Genomic DNA, 14,950 nt, shown 5'->3' on the forward strand with positions numbered 1-14,950 from the left:
GGGGAAAGAAAACAGGAAGAAAGGAAGGGAAGAAGAAAAGAAGGAAGAGAGAAGAGAAAGAGAAGGAGGCGGAAGTGTGGAATTTTTTGCTTGTCTAATGTTCTTTTTCGTTGTTTTATTGTATTTTTCATTAATAATTGTAGTTGATAGTGGTGGTGGTGGTGGTGGTGGTGGTGGTGGTGGTGGTGGTGGTGGCGTTCATGACTAAAGGCCTCTCATGGTGATGATGGTGGTGCAATAACGGTGATGGTGTTTTGTTGTGAGGGTGATGGTGGTGATTTGTAGTTGCGATGGTGGTGATGTCGTGAGGTACATCGGGCTTAGTGGTGGTGACTCGTGTGGCAGTGGCTGCAGTAGTGGTGGTGGTGGTGGTGGTGGTGGTGGTGGTGGTGGTGGTGCCATGGAAAACAAACCTCTCTGTACCTGGTCATGTAAATAATTTGATACCTGTCCTTCTGTCATGGTGCTTTTGTCTCCTTCATTTGTCTATCTATCTATCTATCTATCTATCTATCTATCTATCTGTCCATCTGTCTATTTATCTATCCATCTATCGATCTATCCATCCATTAATCACTATATTTGTTTATCTGTACATAATTACTTACCTATCTACTACTATTTATGTTATCTACTTCTGTTTATCTATCTATCTATATTTTTGCGTCTTCCTCTTTTTCTTTATTTCTTCTTCTATGCCTTCCTTTCTTTTTTTCTTTCGGTTTATCTATCCATCTGTTTATCTGCCTCTCTCTCTCTCTCTCTCTCTCTCTCTCTCTCTCTCTCTCTCTCTCTCTCTCTCTCTCTCTCTCTCTCTCTCTCTCTCTCTCTCTCTCTCTCTCTCTCTCTATTTAATCCATGAGAAAATTTATTAATATGTGTTTATTTCTACTATATAATTAACATTCATTTCTCTCTCTCTCTCTCTCTCTCTCTCTCTCTCTCTCTCTCTCTCTCTCTCTCTCTCTCTCTCTCTCTCTCTCTCTCTCTCTCTCTCTCTCTCTCTCTAGTACCGTATAGTTGTTATATTGCGGTTTGCCTTCCTCTCATTTCTTTCCATCTCCACGTACGTAAAGAGAGAGAGAGAGAGAGAGAGAGAGAGAGAGAGAGAGAGAGAGAGAGAGATTATGTGAAACAGTGGAATTAAAGAGAGAAAAATTAAAACAAAAACGTAAATGAGAGAGAGAGAGAGAGAGAGAGAGAGAGAGAGAGAGAGAGAGAGAGAGAGAGAGAGAGAGAGAGAGAGAGAGAGAGAGAGAGAGAGATATTCCTGGTGGTAGGTTGAGTGTCTGAAGGAGTAAATTGAGACATAATGAAAAAAATCCTTAAAAAAAAATATAGAAAAAATTGTCATGATAATCTCCGTCGTGGGAGTCAGATGTCAGAGAGAGAGAGAGAGAGAGAGAGAGAGAGAGAGAGAGAGAGAGAGAGAGAGAGCCACACATGTAAACTTCCTGCATATTTCTTTAGAGGTTGTAGAGATGAAAAGAAAAAGATAAATACTCTTTTTTTCTCTCTCTCTCTCTCTCTCTCTCTCTCTCTCTCTCTCTCTCTCTCTCTCTCTCTCTCTCTCTCTCTCTCTCTCTCTCTTCTCTTCCTGTTTCTCTACTTCCTTAGTCTGTCAATGCATGTATCTCTCTCTCTCTCTCTCTCTCTCTCTCTCTCTCTCTCTCTCTCTCTCTCTCTCTCTCTCTCTCTCTCTCTCTCTCCCCTTTATTTCGTGTTCCATCCATCTTTTGTTTTCTTTCTTTTTTTTTTCTTTTTCTTTTTCAATTGACCTTTCTGTATGTTACCGAGTAATGTATATATCATTCTATCTATCTGTCTATCTATCTATCTATCTATCTTCCTCCTTCCTTCCTTCCTCTATCTCCCTTCCTTCCTTCCTTCCTTCCTTCCTTTCTTCCTACCTTCCCTCCCTCCCTCCCTCCTTCCCTCCCTTTCCTCCTTCTTTCTTTCCATCCTTCCTTCCTCCTTCCTTCTTTTTTTCCCTCCTTCCTTCCAATCCTTCCCTATCCTAACCCAACCCAACCCAACCTAACCTAACCTAACCTGCTCAAACTTAACCTACCCACCTGCTACCATCACTACAGGTAATAAACAGGGCACTTGTGTAATGGGGTGCTCCTGCAGGTGAATGGTTTAGGCCTATTGCCACGTGTAGGGAGGGGGGCGAAGGTGAGGTGGAGGGGGTCAGGTAAGGCGTCAGAATTAGGAAGATGTCAGTAAGTTATAGGTTTTCTTCCCCTGTTCTTTTTCCTTTGCGCTTTCTCTTTATCTCTTGGTTTTTTTTTTTTTTTTTAGCTTTTTTGTGTTTTTGTCTGTCTATTTTGTTTATTTATCTATCTATTTTGTGTCTTCGTTCATCTTCGTCTTTTTGCTTTTCATTCTTCTTCTTTCGTTCTTTATTTCTTTTCTTTTTTTCAATATTTGTTCTTTTTTTTTTCTTCATTTTCCTTCTCCTTTCTCTGCTGTGTTTGTCTATCTTTGCCTTCTTGCCTTTCGTTCTTCCTTCCTTCCTTTCTTTCTTTCTTTCTTTCTTTTCTTCTTTCTTTCTTTCATGTTTTTCTTGACTTCATTCTCATTTCTTTGATGTTGTTGTCTTCCTTCCAATTTTTTTCACCTCATTTTTCTTATTCTTATTTTCTTGCTCTACTACTACTACTACTACTACTACTACTACTACTACTACTACTACTACTACTACTACTACTACTATCACCACTAACACAAATACCCAACAATATGAGAGAGAGAGAGAGAGAGAGAGAGAGAGAGAGAGAGAGAGAGAGAGAGAGAGAGAGAGAGAGAGAGTTACGTAATGTGTACAGGTAATGAGTGACAAATATGTGATGTATCTTGTTTCTCATTTAATAAAGATGAAAACATTGTCTTCATAAGGTAAGGTGAGTTAGTAGCGCGTGGCTTTGTGGTGAGAGAGAGAGAGAGAGAGAGAGAGAGAGAGTGTGTGTGTGTGTGTGTGTGTGTGTGTGTGTGTGTGTGTGTCACTCTCCCGCACATCGCCTCGTGACCTCACAGTAAGCGGGCGTCGTCTCTTCTTCTCTCCCTCTCTCTTTCTCTTTCTCTGTCTCCCTTCCTCTCTTTCTCTCATTCCTCTCTCCTCTCCTCTCTCTGCATCTGTTCTCTCCTCCTCCGTATATGTTTTTCTCCTATCCTTCACGCCTATTCGGTATGTTTTTTCTCCTATCCTTCACGCCTATTCGGTATCACTAACATGTCTTGTCTTCCTATTTTTATTATTAATTTTCTTTGCATCAACTTCTCTTTCGATCTTTTTTTCTTTTATCATTTCCTTTTCTTTTTTCTACTTGTTCTTCATTCATATTCTGTCGATTTCTAATTCATTGGTTCACTTTTTTTTTTCTTTTCCTCGCAAATGTTCACATCTTGATCGTTCATTCCCGTTGTTCTCCCCTCCTTCCTCGTTTCCTCAACTTAATTTCCTCCCTCAATCTCATGTCTCGTTTTCTTTATCTCCTCCCTCACCATTCCTTCTCTCATCTTCACCTTCCATCTCTTCTGTTTCATCACTCTGGCTTGTCTCCACCTCTGTTCTATAAATCTTTCAATTTCTTTCATTATTCCCACCTTAAATTCCCTCACTTTTACCTCTCATCACTGCCTTAAACCTCGATGTCTTCTTATTTCGCACCTGTTTAATCTTCCAAAAACACACATTTCTTCATTCATCTCCTTTCCTTCTGCGTCTTGGCTACCTCGCGGCGCATCGGTGAAGTTCTCGCCTCGTATTACCAAGTGTTCAAATCCCAATTAGTTAGCCTGCGTGTGTGAGTGTGGTGAACATTAAGAGGTGAACATTGAGTCTCTCGCCGATGTACTTGGATTTCTGGAGTAATGATGAAGTGTTGCAGTGTAGTGAAGGAATCGTGTGCTGTGTTGGGCTGCTAGTGTTTGCATTGGGCTGTGTCAGGAAATAAGTTGCTGGCTCTCGTGTTTGTGGTGATACTTGGAAAGACTATATTCTCTGTTTCTTTCTTCTGTGTGTGTGTGTGTGTGTGTGTGTGTGTGTGTGTGTGTGTGTGTGTGTGTTGTTAAATCGTTGTTGTGTTCTCTCTCTCTCTCTCTTCTCTCTCTCTCTCTCTCTCTCTCTCTCTCTCTCTCTCTCTCTCTCTCTCTCCATAGCTTGATGTCATATTAAACAGTAAACAAAGAAGGAAAGCAAGATATAAAGTGTGTGTGTGTGTGTGTGTGTGTGTGTGTGTGTGTGTGTGTGTGTGTGTGTGTGTGTGTGTGTGTGTGTGTGTGTGAGTTTACAAAATCGCCGAACACCATACATAAGTTGTGTACGGCTTCTTCATTCACTTCCCTCTCCTTTTCTTCTCCCTCCTCCTTCTTCTCTTCCTCTTCCTTTTGGATTATCTCTGAAAGCCTCTCTTATACATATTTCTCTAAAACCAGTGTAGGAAAACTAAATTGACGGTGTGTGTGTGTGTGTGTGTGTGTGTGTGTGTGTGTGTGTGTGTGTGTGTGTGTGTGTGTGTGTGTGTGTCTGTGTGACGAGTTCTTTTCCCTGTACTTGTTGCTTCCTCTCAGCGTGAACAGTTTGGCCGCTGATTGTCACTCACGTCTCATTATTCGAAACCCAAACCGTTGAAAGTCATTCGTGTTGGTCCATGACGTAGGACGCAGCATGGCAGACTTCGTGGAGACAGACAGCCCCTTACCCACGCCCACTCTCGAGAGAAAGTTCATCGGCGCCAGGCAGGACCCTAAGAGCACCCCGCCCTTCGTCAGGAAAGGCTGCTTCAGGAGGAAAGGTGGCGGGAAGGCGGAGGGCAGTAGCCAGAAGCGAGACGGCCGAACCAAAGAAAAAAGCTCGCGAAAGGACCATGATAAGGGTGGGGTGGTGGCGACCTCCTACAGGAAGTTATGCCACACCCTTAGCTCGGGTCGCATGAACGCCAAGGAGAGCCACAGTGCCGCTGTCACCTCCCAGGAGTCTCGCCCCTCACCCACTGTCACCCACCACGTCATCAGCACAAACGGGTCGGTTGTAACCACACCCACCCACACCATAGCTCAAACTGTTGCCTTGCACACAAAGACACCGCCTGATCGCAGCAGCGGGAAAGGAGGAGAGAAGCAACGCAGCTCAGGAGAGAAGCCGGTCCGACGTGCCGTGCCTGCCGTGCCTGCTAGGAGCAGCGCAGCGCAGCAGGAGAACAGTGATGAGGAAGAGAAAGCGGAAGAGAACAATGTGGTCTGTCTAAGCTTCAAGAAAATCAGTGATACAGACACACAGTTTGAGACAAACATGACCCAGCGCAGCGTCCCGGACTGCGCGGGACAAGACTCGGCAAGAAACGACATCATGCACACACAGACCAAATGTTCAGGAGCAGCAGCCAAGGAAGGTGATGAGGGCAAGGACGGTGGCCAGGCGGCTGTTCGGTCAGTCCGGCCCACTGGCTGGGCAGAGCCGCTGTTTAGACCTGAAGGGTCTCCCAGTGGCCGTCTCAGGAATAAGTCTGCCGTCGCTGAGGAGCACATAGGCATAATACTGAGGCGACAGCCAGGCCGGAGCAGCGACAGGAAGATTCCAAACACTCCAGAGCGCACTGTGGCTGTCCTGCGGCGGGGCAGCCTGCAGGACAGGTGCTTCATGCGATGGTCCACCTTCACCGATTTTGATTTTGAAAGCACACCAACTTATTTTGAAAGCTCAGAGACTTGTGCTGAAGAGAAGATAGAAGCCTCCCCCAGCAGGACGCGCAGAAAAGATGTTAGTTCCCGCTGCCACAGAAACACAGACGAGAGTCCTCACAGACGCGAAGAGACCAGCCACAAGACACCCGAGGTCAGGAAGCCTGACTCCTCACCTCTCAATCAGCCTGCTCTAGGTGGTGAAGCAAGCCTGGCTGACGCTGTGGGGAGCAAGGACACACCACAGCAGCGAGAGGTGGCCCTGAAGAAGGCCCTTATGAAGCTTGGTGCTGAGTTTGGGAAAAAATCTGAGAAGTCTATTTTTGACAACTTGGTAAGCATCTGCAGCGAGACCATGGCGAGCAGCATGAGGCATTGCCAGGCTGAGTCCCCGAACGATGCGCCCGGCAAGATGACGGACGTGGGCAGGGAACAAGCAGCCCTTCTGTTTGGGGGCATTGTGAAGGAGTTTGTCGCTAGACTCCCCTCCGATGTGGACCAGATAAGGACCAGCCTACTTACAGACCCACTAGCTTCTGAGAATCTTTCTGGCCCTTACTATTCGCCATCACAAGAACCAACGGACACCTTAAAAGTGATGCAAGAGGCCATTGAGAAAGCCTGCGACGGGCTGCTAGCCACCAACGTCCCTGAGGTCCCTGAAGAGCCTCCCCAAGCAGCGCCAGACTCACAGGCCCCTGAAACTACTGACACAGGCGCCCCTGTGCGCCGCGACGACACCAAGACGAACACTTTTGTTTTTCCTTCTTTCGCCAAGATGGAGGAGTCCAAGGTGCTCAGCCGGAGAGGCTCGATGGACAGGAGAGCCTCACTTGACCTCCAGGAGTTTTCAAGGGTCCGCTTAAGTAAGACTGGAAAAATCGAAGTGGTGAATGATGGTAGCGGAACTGACGATGATTTAGACCGCGAAGACGAGACCCAAGACTCTCCCCGCCCGCCTGACGACCCGCCGCCCGCCAGCGACACTCCGCCCGTCACGAAACGCAGGCCCAGTTTAACAGAGCGGCTCAGTCAGTGGCGCCTCTCCTGGAGTTTCAAAAACAACCCGTTGCCGCCACAGCCGCTGCCAGTGAGGAGCGAGTCTCTCAAGCTCCGGGCGCAGCAGCGGCGGGGCAGCGTGCCAGATTTTCCTTCCCGTCGGTTCTCGTTTTCCGGGACATTTAACGATTTGCATCGCTCGTACCAGAACCAGCAAGAGTCGAGCATCACCGAGGCTCCTCCCGCACTGAAGGGCAAGGCCTTCCTCGAGCAGCCCACGTCAGCCGCCGCCAATCGCAGGCGAGGCTCGGTGGCATCCTGCCTCACCCTGGCGCCGCCCCAAGCCGACAGCGTATATGCCAGGAGGGCAAGTTTTGATGACCGGCTGAAGAAAAGCGCCAAGGAGTCAGTGGACAAAGCCTCTGACGCCTTCTCTTACTTCCTGGACTACCCTGTGCTGCACCAAGGTAAGTGGGCGCTCCGTCACCCACACTCCTTGTACCTATATGTACCCACACCTTGATACACCCCTCGTGAGTATTGACGCTTTCCTGCTTCGATTTTCCGCCACGCATTGTCTGCATTCACACCCAAGTAATGCGAGTAAACCCAAGGAAGCACCAGAAATACCTGATGTATTATATGACTTGAAACACCCTCAGCTCCCTCACACCCATACATGTCCATACGTGTTCCCGGCGAGTCGGTGTCGGGGGCGCGGTATGGGCGACGAGGCGAGGCAGGGGCGATGACGGTGCTGGAAGGTATTGATTGAAGGGAGATGCTGCAGGTGGGTGCACGTGTACCTCGCCACGGAATTAAAGTGCACCACACATTCTCTGCTGTTGTGAGCCAGATGCTTTGAAGTCTGTCGTCTCATAACATCACAGTCTCATTCACAACCATTCCTTAAGTCATTGATAGATAGATAAATGACTAGATAGATATTTTATTGGCCACAACTTTCTTTATAATTTCAATGATTATCTTAAATACATAGTACATACATACATGCATACTCCGTGTCTCGCCAGTTACCTTCATACACACAGCTTGATATATAAGTAACACCACACACACACAGCATCACAAACTATCACATACATCCCATTGTCACGTAGTACCGTCCTGCGCATACATCTTGTCCCACTCCAGACGTGCGGGAGGTGACGGGGGCGAGGCGAGGCAATCCCATCAGCACAGGCAACGGTGGTGCTGGTGGTGGTGGTGCAGAGATGGGTCATGTTTACCGGGCAGCCGTAGAGTTTCATGGACGTGGAGAGCATAACTGTATAGTCTGCCCCGGGAAGTTGTGTTTACTTTGGGAGATTGGCCTGTCTCAAGTGTAGGGGAGGAGTGTGTGTGTGTGTGTGTGCGTGTGTGTGTGTTGCTTCTTGGCTTATCTTGTGGTGCTTGTAGCTTCCATTAGTTGTTTGTATCTTCTCGTGTTTATTTATCATTATTTATTTATTTATACTTATTGGTAATTACTTTTAACTTTGTATTGCTTTTTTTCACTTATCTGTAGGTATATGTATTCTAATTATTACTCTTATTTAAGTTGTTATATTTATTTACCTTGGTATTCATTCTCTTTAAATTTGCTCCTTTTTTATTAGTTATTTATGTTTAAGTTGTTTGTACTCACTAAATAAGCCATGCACACTTGCCTTCACTCCTAGTGTGTGACGTGCACTTGTATTAGAAACTAAACGGCCACTCCCTTTCTTCGTTCATGAGCCATGACAGCTGCTGACACTGTACTGCAGCAGTGATTGGTGAGGTTAGTGGTTAGCTTCCATTGATGCACTAATGATTATTGTGGAAAACTTTTATTAATTCATACCAGTGGTGTTTATTCCCAGACGATAAAAATGTTTACCCATATAATACATGAAGACAAACTTTCAAGTGATTACATACTAGACTGGCTTTTCTAAAAGCCAGTGCTATGGTAAACAATGTCTTATTCCTGCAGCACAGGGATCAAGGCAGCCCTGCATGTTTTGTTGTAACCAGAATGTTGGCAATCAAATGGTTTTGTTTCTTTAATCATTTTAGTGCTCTGGCATTATGTTTTACTTTTGGTTAAGTAATGTTCATGAGTAATACATAACATACGTGGCCTCCATTAATTACATTATTCTATTATCAAGAAGCAAAGGAAGGTCAGTAATAATATGTATACCTGTAAACAAAATATATTTGATCATTAATGAACATCACATATAATGAATATAAAGTGAAAATAAGTCTCCAGATACAAAAAGCCCCACCACACCCCTCGCCCACCCACAGCCCGCCTCATCTCTTTTTGAAACCGTATTTCTTCCTCTCGTAAAACAAGTCTGTCTTGGAGGAGCCGAGGTTGACGATCTTGGGGCAGCCGTCCCTGTCCTTCTCCAGCACCGTGCACTCCTTGCAGTAGTAGGCGTCAGACACTCCTGCGGGAGGAGACGGGTCATGTCACGATGCTAACATATGACAGAGAGAGAGAGAGAGAGAGAGAGAGAGAGAGAGAGAGAGAGAGAGAGAGAGAAAAATATTTCACGTTCATCTAAGCACTTGGATAAACGTTTCACCTAACAGGCAATAATTGAAACTTAAAGGACCCCAATACAAAACTGATGTTAAGTGAGGACAGTAACTATCATGTGGTGCACACCACCAGACCCCAGCCAGCCCCTTACAGGCTTCCCGACACCACACCACCGCCACCACCACCCCAACACAAGGCCGAAACCGCCGCCACCCTCCCTTCCCCTCCTGCTGGGCGCCGCAGTATTGATCCCCGCCATCACCACACCACACCTAACACCACACACACAGCCAGCACCACAGTGTACCTGGGCCTCCACAGATGACACAGCGACCCTGGTAAGAGCCGTAGTTGCACTCGTCACATATCCTGACCAGGGTGCAGGGCCGCACGTAGGAGTCACAGATCACACACTTCCCGTCACACTTCTCACACAGACGCCCGATGGCCACCCCGGGCTGCTTGCGGCAGAAGATCAAGTCAGGATGATGCTTTGCCATGGTCTGTGTTCACTTCTGGAGGGGTTTTTTGTGGAAAGTTTTCTCCCCAGCGTCCACCGGCCCACGTCAGGCATACGTTTGTTGTCATGAGGCGCCCGCGGCCTCGCACCGCGCACCCGTCCCGCACAGCCGCGCGCGCATCCCCGCCAAATATGAATTAACCGTCTGGACGCCTTGTAAGCCTGCTGCCACATATCTACTCCCCATTTTTGGTTTTACTGTTTGGTTGTATGGTGTGGGGATGTTGCTCCACTGTCAGGGATTATAGATCTATTTGATGCTGTAGTCAGGACAATTTCACTGTTCAATGGTGGGAAGTAACATAACATAACATAAATAATAGGATAACAAAGGGCCACCAGGGCCCATCTAGGTTATCCTGTATCAGTCGCACAGCGACCTCGTCATCAGTACTTAAAGATACACTTACAAGTACACAATACATTATATACTAATTCTAAATATTTGGCCCATTAACAGGGCTAAGTCCTGCAGCGAATTCCTCTACAATCTGTGATCCTCATACATGGGGATCATGTCTTGTTTAACTATAGTAAATTTCTTATAAAAACTATCATGCAGCGCTGTACATAATTATAAATCTAATAAATTTAAGTGCTTATCTAATCTGTTTTTAAACATTGTCAAACTAGTGCTATTTACAACCATCTCTGGCCATGCATTCCAGAAGTCTACCACCCTATGACTAAAGAAATATTTTCTTATATCTAACCTGCAGCCTTGCTTTCTAATCTTCCTGCCATGATTTCTAGTCCTACTTCCTCCTCTAAGGTAAAGAAAGATCTCACATCTATGTAGTTTGTATCTGAGAACATTTTAAATAACTCTATCATATCCCCTCTTATACATCTCTCAAATGTGATAGGCTGCCAACGTCGGAAGAGAAGCTAGAAATGAAACCCTGGCTGGCATGACGTAAACAAACCGAAGGTTTTAAATGCGATTATTTTAACGGCAGCTGTAGCCTGAGCCCTGCTGGGGTGAGGCACGTGTTGTCTTGGCACAGCTGGCGCAAAATCGTCTTCAGGAAGGAAAATTGAAACCGGAAACTGTAATTTTATATGCTGAATGCTGATTGCGTGCTTCCTCTCATACTGTTATGTACCCTTTCTTGTGAATATTCTATTATTTCATCACACACACACACACACACACACACACACACACACACACACACACACACACACACACACACACACACCGCGTAGTGTAGTGGTTAGCACGCTCGACTCACAATCGAGAGGGCCGGGTTCGAGTCCCGGCGCGGCGAGGCAAATGGGCAAGCCTCCTAATGTGTAGCCCCTGTTCACCTAGCAGTAACTAGGTACGGGATGCAACTCGAAGGGTTGTGGCTTCGCTTTCCCGGTGTGTTGTGGTCTCAGTCCTACCCGAAGATCGGTCTATGAGCTCTGAGCTCGCTCCGTAATGGGGAAGACTGGCTGGATGACCAGTAGGCGACCGTGGTGAATTACACACACACACACACACACACACACACACACACACACACACACACACATAAATACAGTACTTTTTTCATCGCTTACATACAAGTAACCTTTGATCCCATGTGATCTAGTTACATAGCACCTCTGTATCGTTGTAAGATATGCAAAGAACCGTAGATAACACGCTGCGTCACGATAAGAGAGCGAGAGTGAGGGCAAGGCAGTGAAGACGTAGAGGCGCGCTGTGGCGATGGTGGTGGTGATGAAGCATTATGCTGATGAGCGAAGACTGGCGTGATGCTGGGTGGTGTTACGGAGGTGTGCTCTTGTCACTTCTGCAGTATTAGCTCCAAACTGCAGCTGCCCGGGTGTGGGTGTGAGTGCCCCTCCAGTCCAGTCATGTGCTGATCGACGCGCCGCTCAGCTTCTTCCTTGGACTACGCCTCCTGCTTTCATGTTCGGCGATGGTGACTTGATTGATTTTGAATCTGATCTGCTGCTCGCCTCGGCTGGTATCGCTGCCTTCAAACTCTGTAATGCACTACTTGTTCTCCTTTCTATCTCGTGTGGCATTACTGTCTGTCTCCTGTGACGTTTGTGTGCACTCATTTTGACAAGTATGACTGACTGTATGATTCAGTTTTGTGTGAGTTAGGCCTTTATTCTGAAATGCCGTTGGCTCTCATAAGAATTTTCGTTAAGGTCATTGGGATAGACAGTGTGGTTACTGAGGTTATCTTCCCTGTTGATATATGAATAATGTTAGTTGAAATATCACCAGGTAATGAAAACCTCATAAATTCCAATAACATCCTTCTGAAACAGTGTAGATAGGTAGATAAGACGATGAAATCTTTAGGAATGCGGTGACTCCCAAGTGTCACGTAACCTAACTGCTACGTTCTGATTTTGACGATGTAGTGAAGGTAAGTTATCGAGGGAAATATGTAAGATGTTCGGTCCCTTATGAAACACGTAGCGAGACAGTGCTGCCTGGAAAAGAACTATTGCTGTTGTTGTTGATATTGTTGTTGTGATGCAAATATGAGATGCAGGTAAGTATGTATACGTGACATGTGTTGTTTTCCCCGTGAATTGAACCCAGTAAGCGGAGAGTGGCAAGCCTGGCAGGTAAGTCGGCTATTGTTACTTGTCACAATAAACAACATTCATTTATTTTCTTTATGCGAGGCCATGAACTTCACTAAATTTATTGTATTTTTTTATTATAACTTCATTATTTTTTCTTTATTGTTCACATGTACAAGTTCGTCATTGCCTTGGAACATAGGGTGTGTTTCCTCATGGTGATAATTTTGTTCTAATACATCACGTGTTTGCCGTAGTCTAAGAGGCATTGATTTTTATGCTTTTTCTTTGTATTTAGATTCACCAAATAATCAGTTAACAACATAAATATGATTATCTTTCTATTAGCTTACACGAAACGTTAAAAAAAAAAATAGCTTTCAACTTAAAAGAAACCTGTGCCCTAATTATTGTGCATGTGTGGCGGGTCAACAGATGCGCGGGAGTTGGCGCGGCAAGAGCTCCACTCTGCGCTGCGGGAGTCGTGCAGCCGTGGGGATGTGTCGCGCGCCAAGGCCATCCTGCGTGACCTTGGGGCAGAGGCACAGATCATCATTAACTCTGCCCCCAATGGTTCCAACACTCTTCTCTTTAAGTACGTGTGTGTGTGTGTGTGTGTGTGTGTGTGTGTGTGTGTGTGGTAAAGACCTACAAACATAATATTGCACTTTGATTATTAAGTTTTAAGTGGCTTACATATTAGAATAAGTCTCTCTCTCTCTCTCTCTCTCTCTCTCTCTCTCTCTCTCTCTCTCTCTCTCTCTCTCTCTCTCTCTCTTTTACATCCCAAATGTTCACCCTGCACACACACACACACACACACCATAGTTTATAAGTTGCCACAGTGGTGGTGAGGGAATGCATGGTGTGGTGTCGCTGGCAGGGCGTGTGAGGAGGGCCAGCGAGAGATGGTGCGGCTGCTGCTGGATCATGGGGCGGACGGCAGGATCCACCCAGTCACCAAGTACTCACCCCTCTACATCGCCTGCTACTATGGCCGCAGGGACATTGCCGAGATGCTGCTCAAGGTGATTTTATTGAGGGGGGAGAAAGTCAACCAGGGGCAACAAAAACAATGTCAGAAGTAGTGGTTGAAATTTCCCATCCATATTTCCAGAAGACACTCTGCCAGCTTACTTCTGTTGAATATTTACTTTATTAAGAAGCTATCTAAAAAAATCTGTCTGTTTATGAGTTACTTTTTTATTCATCATCAAAATATGTATTGCAAGGAATCTAAAACTTTGTATGCTGTGTTGCTGTGGAAAGTTCTCACTCTTGCTGGTAGTCTCTGGAACACTCTCACTCTCTCTGCCTTTTTCTTGTAACTCAGACTATTACAAGAGTGTCAAAACATCTTTTATATAAAATTTATGAGAGCAACAGTTAAATGGACTGTTTTTTTAATGGGTCACTTTTTTCCTTTTACTTATTCATTCACTTGTTCATTCACTCATTTATGTTGTTTTTTGGTGGTGCAGAAGTTCCCGTGCCTGGCGTGTGTGTCTACAGTGGAGCGGTGGCTGCCCCTCCATGCCTGCATCATTAACAGCCACATGTCTGTGCTGGAGTTGCTACTCAAGTTCCCCTACCCAGAGGAAGCTCTCCATAAGTACTGGTCAGTGTAACATTGCTTCTTGAATGAGTGGAGAAAATTATACATTGCCTTCTGATTTTTGCTTTTCACTCGTCAATTTTCTTATGTTCTTTAGTTGTTGTTTTACTTGTGAATGAATGGATCACTGAGGTAAATACATTCCTTTGCTCTTTTTACCTTAAATTGGTTTGATTTCTCTTTATGATGTTCTTAAGCTGTCTTATTTACAAATGAATCATTAATTGTTGCATAGTCTCTGGTCTTCTGTGATGTTTTTTAACTAGTCAACTTGTTATTTCCTCCAGGGACAAGACAGGTCAGTTTGAGTATGACATGGCCTTTGACATCAACATGAAGGATGTGACGGGACAGAGTGCCCTGTACCTGGCCTGCTACGTGGGCAACCAGAAACTTGTGGACCTTCTGTTGAAGCACAGAGTCCAGGGCCACCGGGTGAAGGTAAGCATTCCTTTATAGCTCTTAGGAAGCTGAGGAACAGAAGAACATGGCATTGGTCTCTTCAGGATTGTGTAATTAGTAATAGTAGAGAACAAAAATACAGTAAATATCAAGTATTGTATTTGTAAGATTGTAAGATGATAGATGTCTTGTATTACCATTCACAGAGTAAAGAGGAATTAGAGGAGGGAAGTCTGAAGGATCAAGAGACCAGCAGCAACGACTCAAAGTCCAGCAGCCGAGAAAACACCAAAAGCAGCCTCAACGCCAACACAGACTCAGCAGAGAAGACAGAGGAGGTGACAAGTCCCACCAAGCACCGCATCTCTGGGGGCATCCAGGCACTCATGTCCAAGCTGAACCTGGTCAAGACAGACAATGCTCACAAGGACAACATGTTATCCCCGCTGGACATCGACATGTATTGCAACAGTAACACAGGTGAGGATGCGAGCAGCTGGGGTGGAGACTGAAATAGTTAATAGATACATAAATATTCAGATGTTATTGAAATTACATTTGTATTGCCTCGGTGATTATTAAATGATGTTGATTAAGATTTGTTGTATTGGTTGTCATCCTCAACATTTTCAACTTTGTACCTTCCTCTACA

The 14,950-nt window shown here is 45.4% G+C and overlaps 2 protein-coding genes across 2 annotated transcripts in view; one reads left to right on the forward strand and one right to left on the reverse strand.

Moving 5' to 3' along the window:
* The first annotated feature begins 4,477 nt into the window (after positions 1-4,477).
* The window catches only part of LOC123508546 (leucine-rich repeat serine/threonine-protein kinase 1-like), a 30,565-nt gene continuing 20,092 nt past the window's right edge, over positions 4,478-14,950 (forward strand). Inside the window, 6 exon segments of the mRNA XM_045262288.1 lie at positions 4,478-7,151; positions 12,717-12,876; positions 13,165-13,309; positions 13,763-13,899; positions 14,184-14,337; positions 14,505-14,778. Coding sequence (XP_045118223.1) covers positions 4,673-7,151; positions 12,717-12,876; positions 13,165-13,309; positions 13,763-13,899; positions 14,184-14,337; positions 14,505-14,778 — 3,349 coding nt within the window. The 5' untranslated portion in view covers positions 4,478-4,672.
* Positions 8,501-9,905, reverse strand: LOC123508548 (PHD finger-like domain-containing protein 5A). The gene is made up of 2 exons (XM_045262291.1): positions 9,531-9,905; positions 8,501-9,128 (listed from the first exon to the last, which is right to left on the reverse strand). Exons 1-2 carry the CDS (start codon positions 9,721-9,723, stop codon positions 8,989-8,991), a joined length of 333 nt encoding a protein of 110 aa, XP_045118226.1. The 5' UTR covers positions 9,724-9,905; the 3' UTR covers positions 8,501-8,988.

Source organism: Portunus trituberculatus, chromosome 25 (assembly GCF_017591435.1).
Source record: "Portunus trituberculatus isolate SZX2019 chromosome 25, ASM1759143v1, whole genome shotgun sequence".
NCBI lineage: Eukaryota > Metazoa > Arthropoda > Malacostraca > Decapoda > Portunidae > Portunus > Portunus trituberculatus.

Bases quoted from the DNA above. Each gene is read 5' to 3' on its own strand.
- LOC123508548 (XM_045262291.1), bottom strand. From the start codon at position 9,723: ATGGCAAAGCATCATCCTGACTTGATCTTCTGCCGCAAGCAGCCCGGG. The intron at 9,129-9,530 runs GTACACTGTGGT...CTCCTCCCGCAG, and splicing joins TGTCATCTGTGGAGGCCCAG to GAGTGTCTGACGCCTACTAC.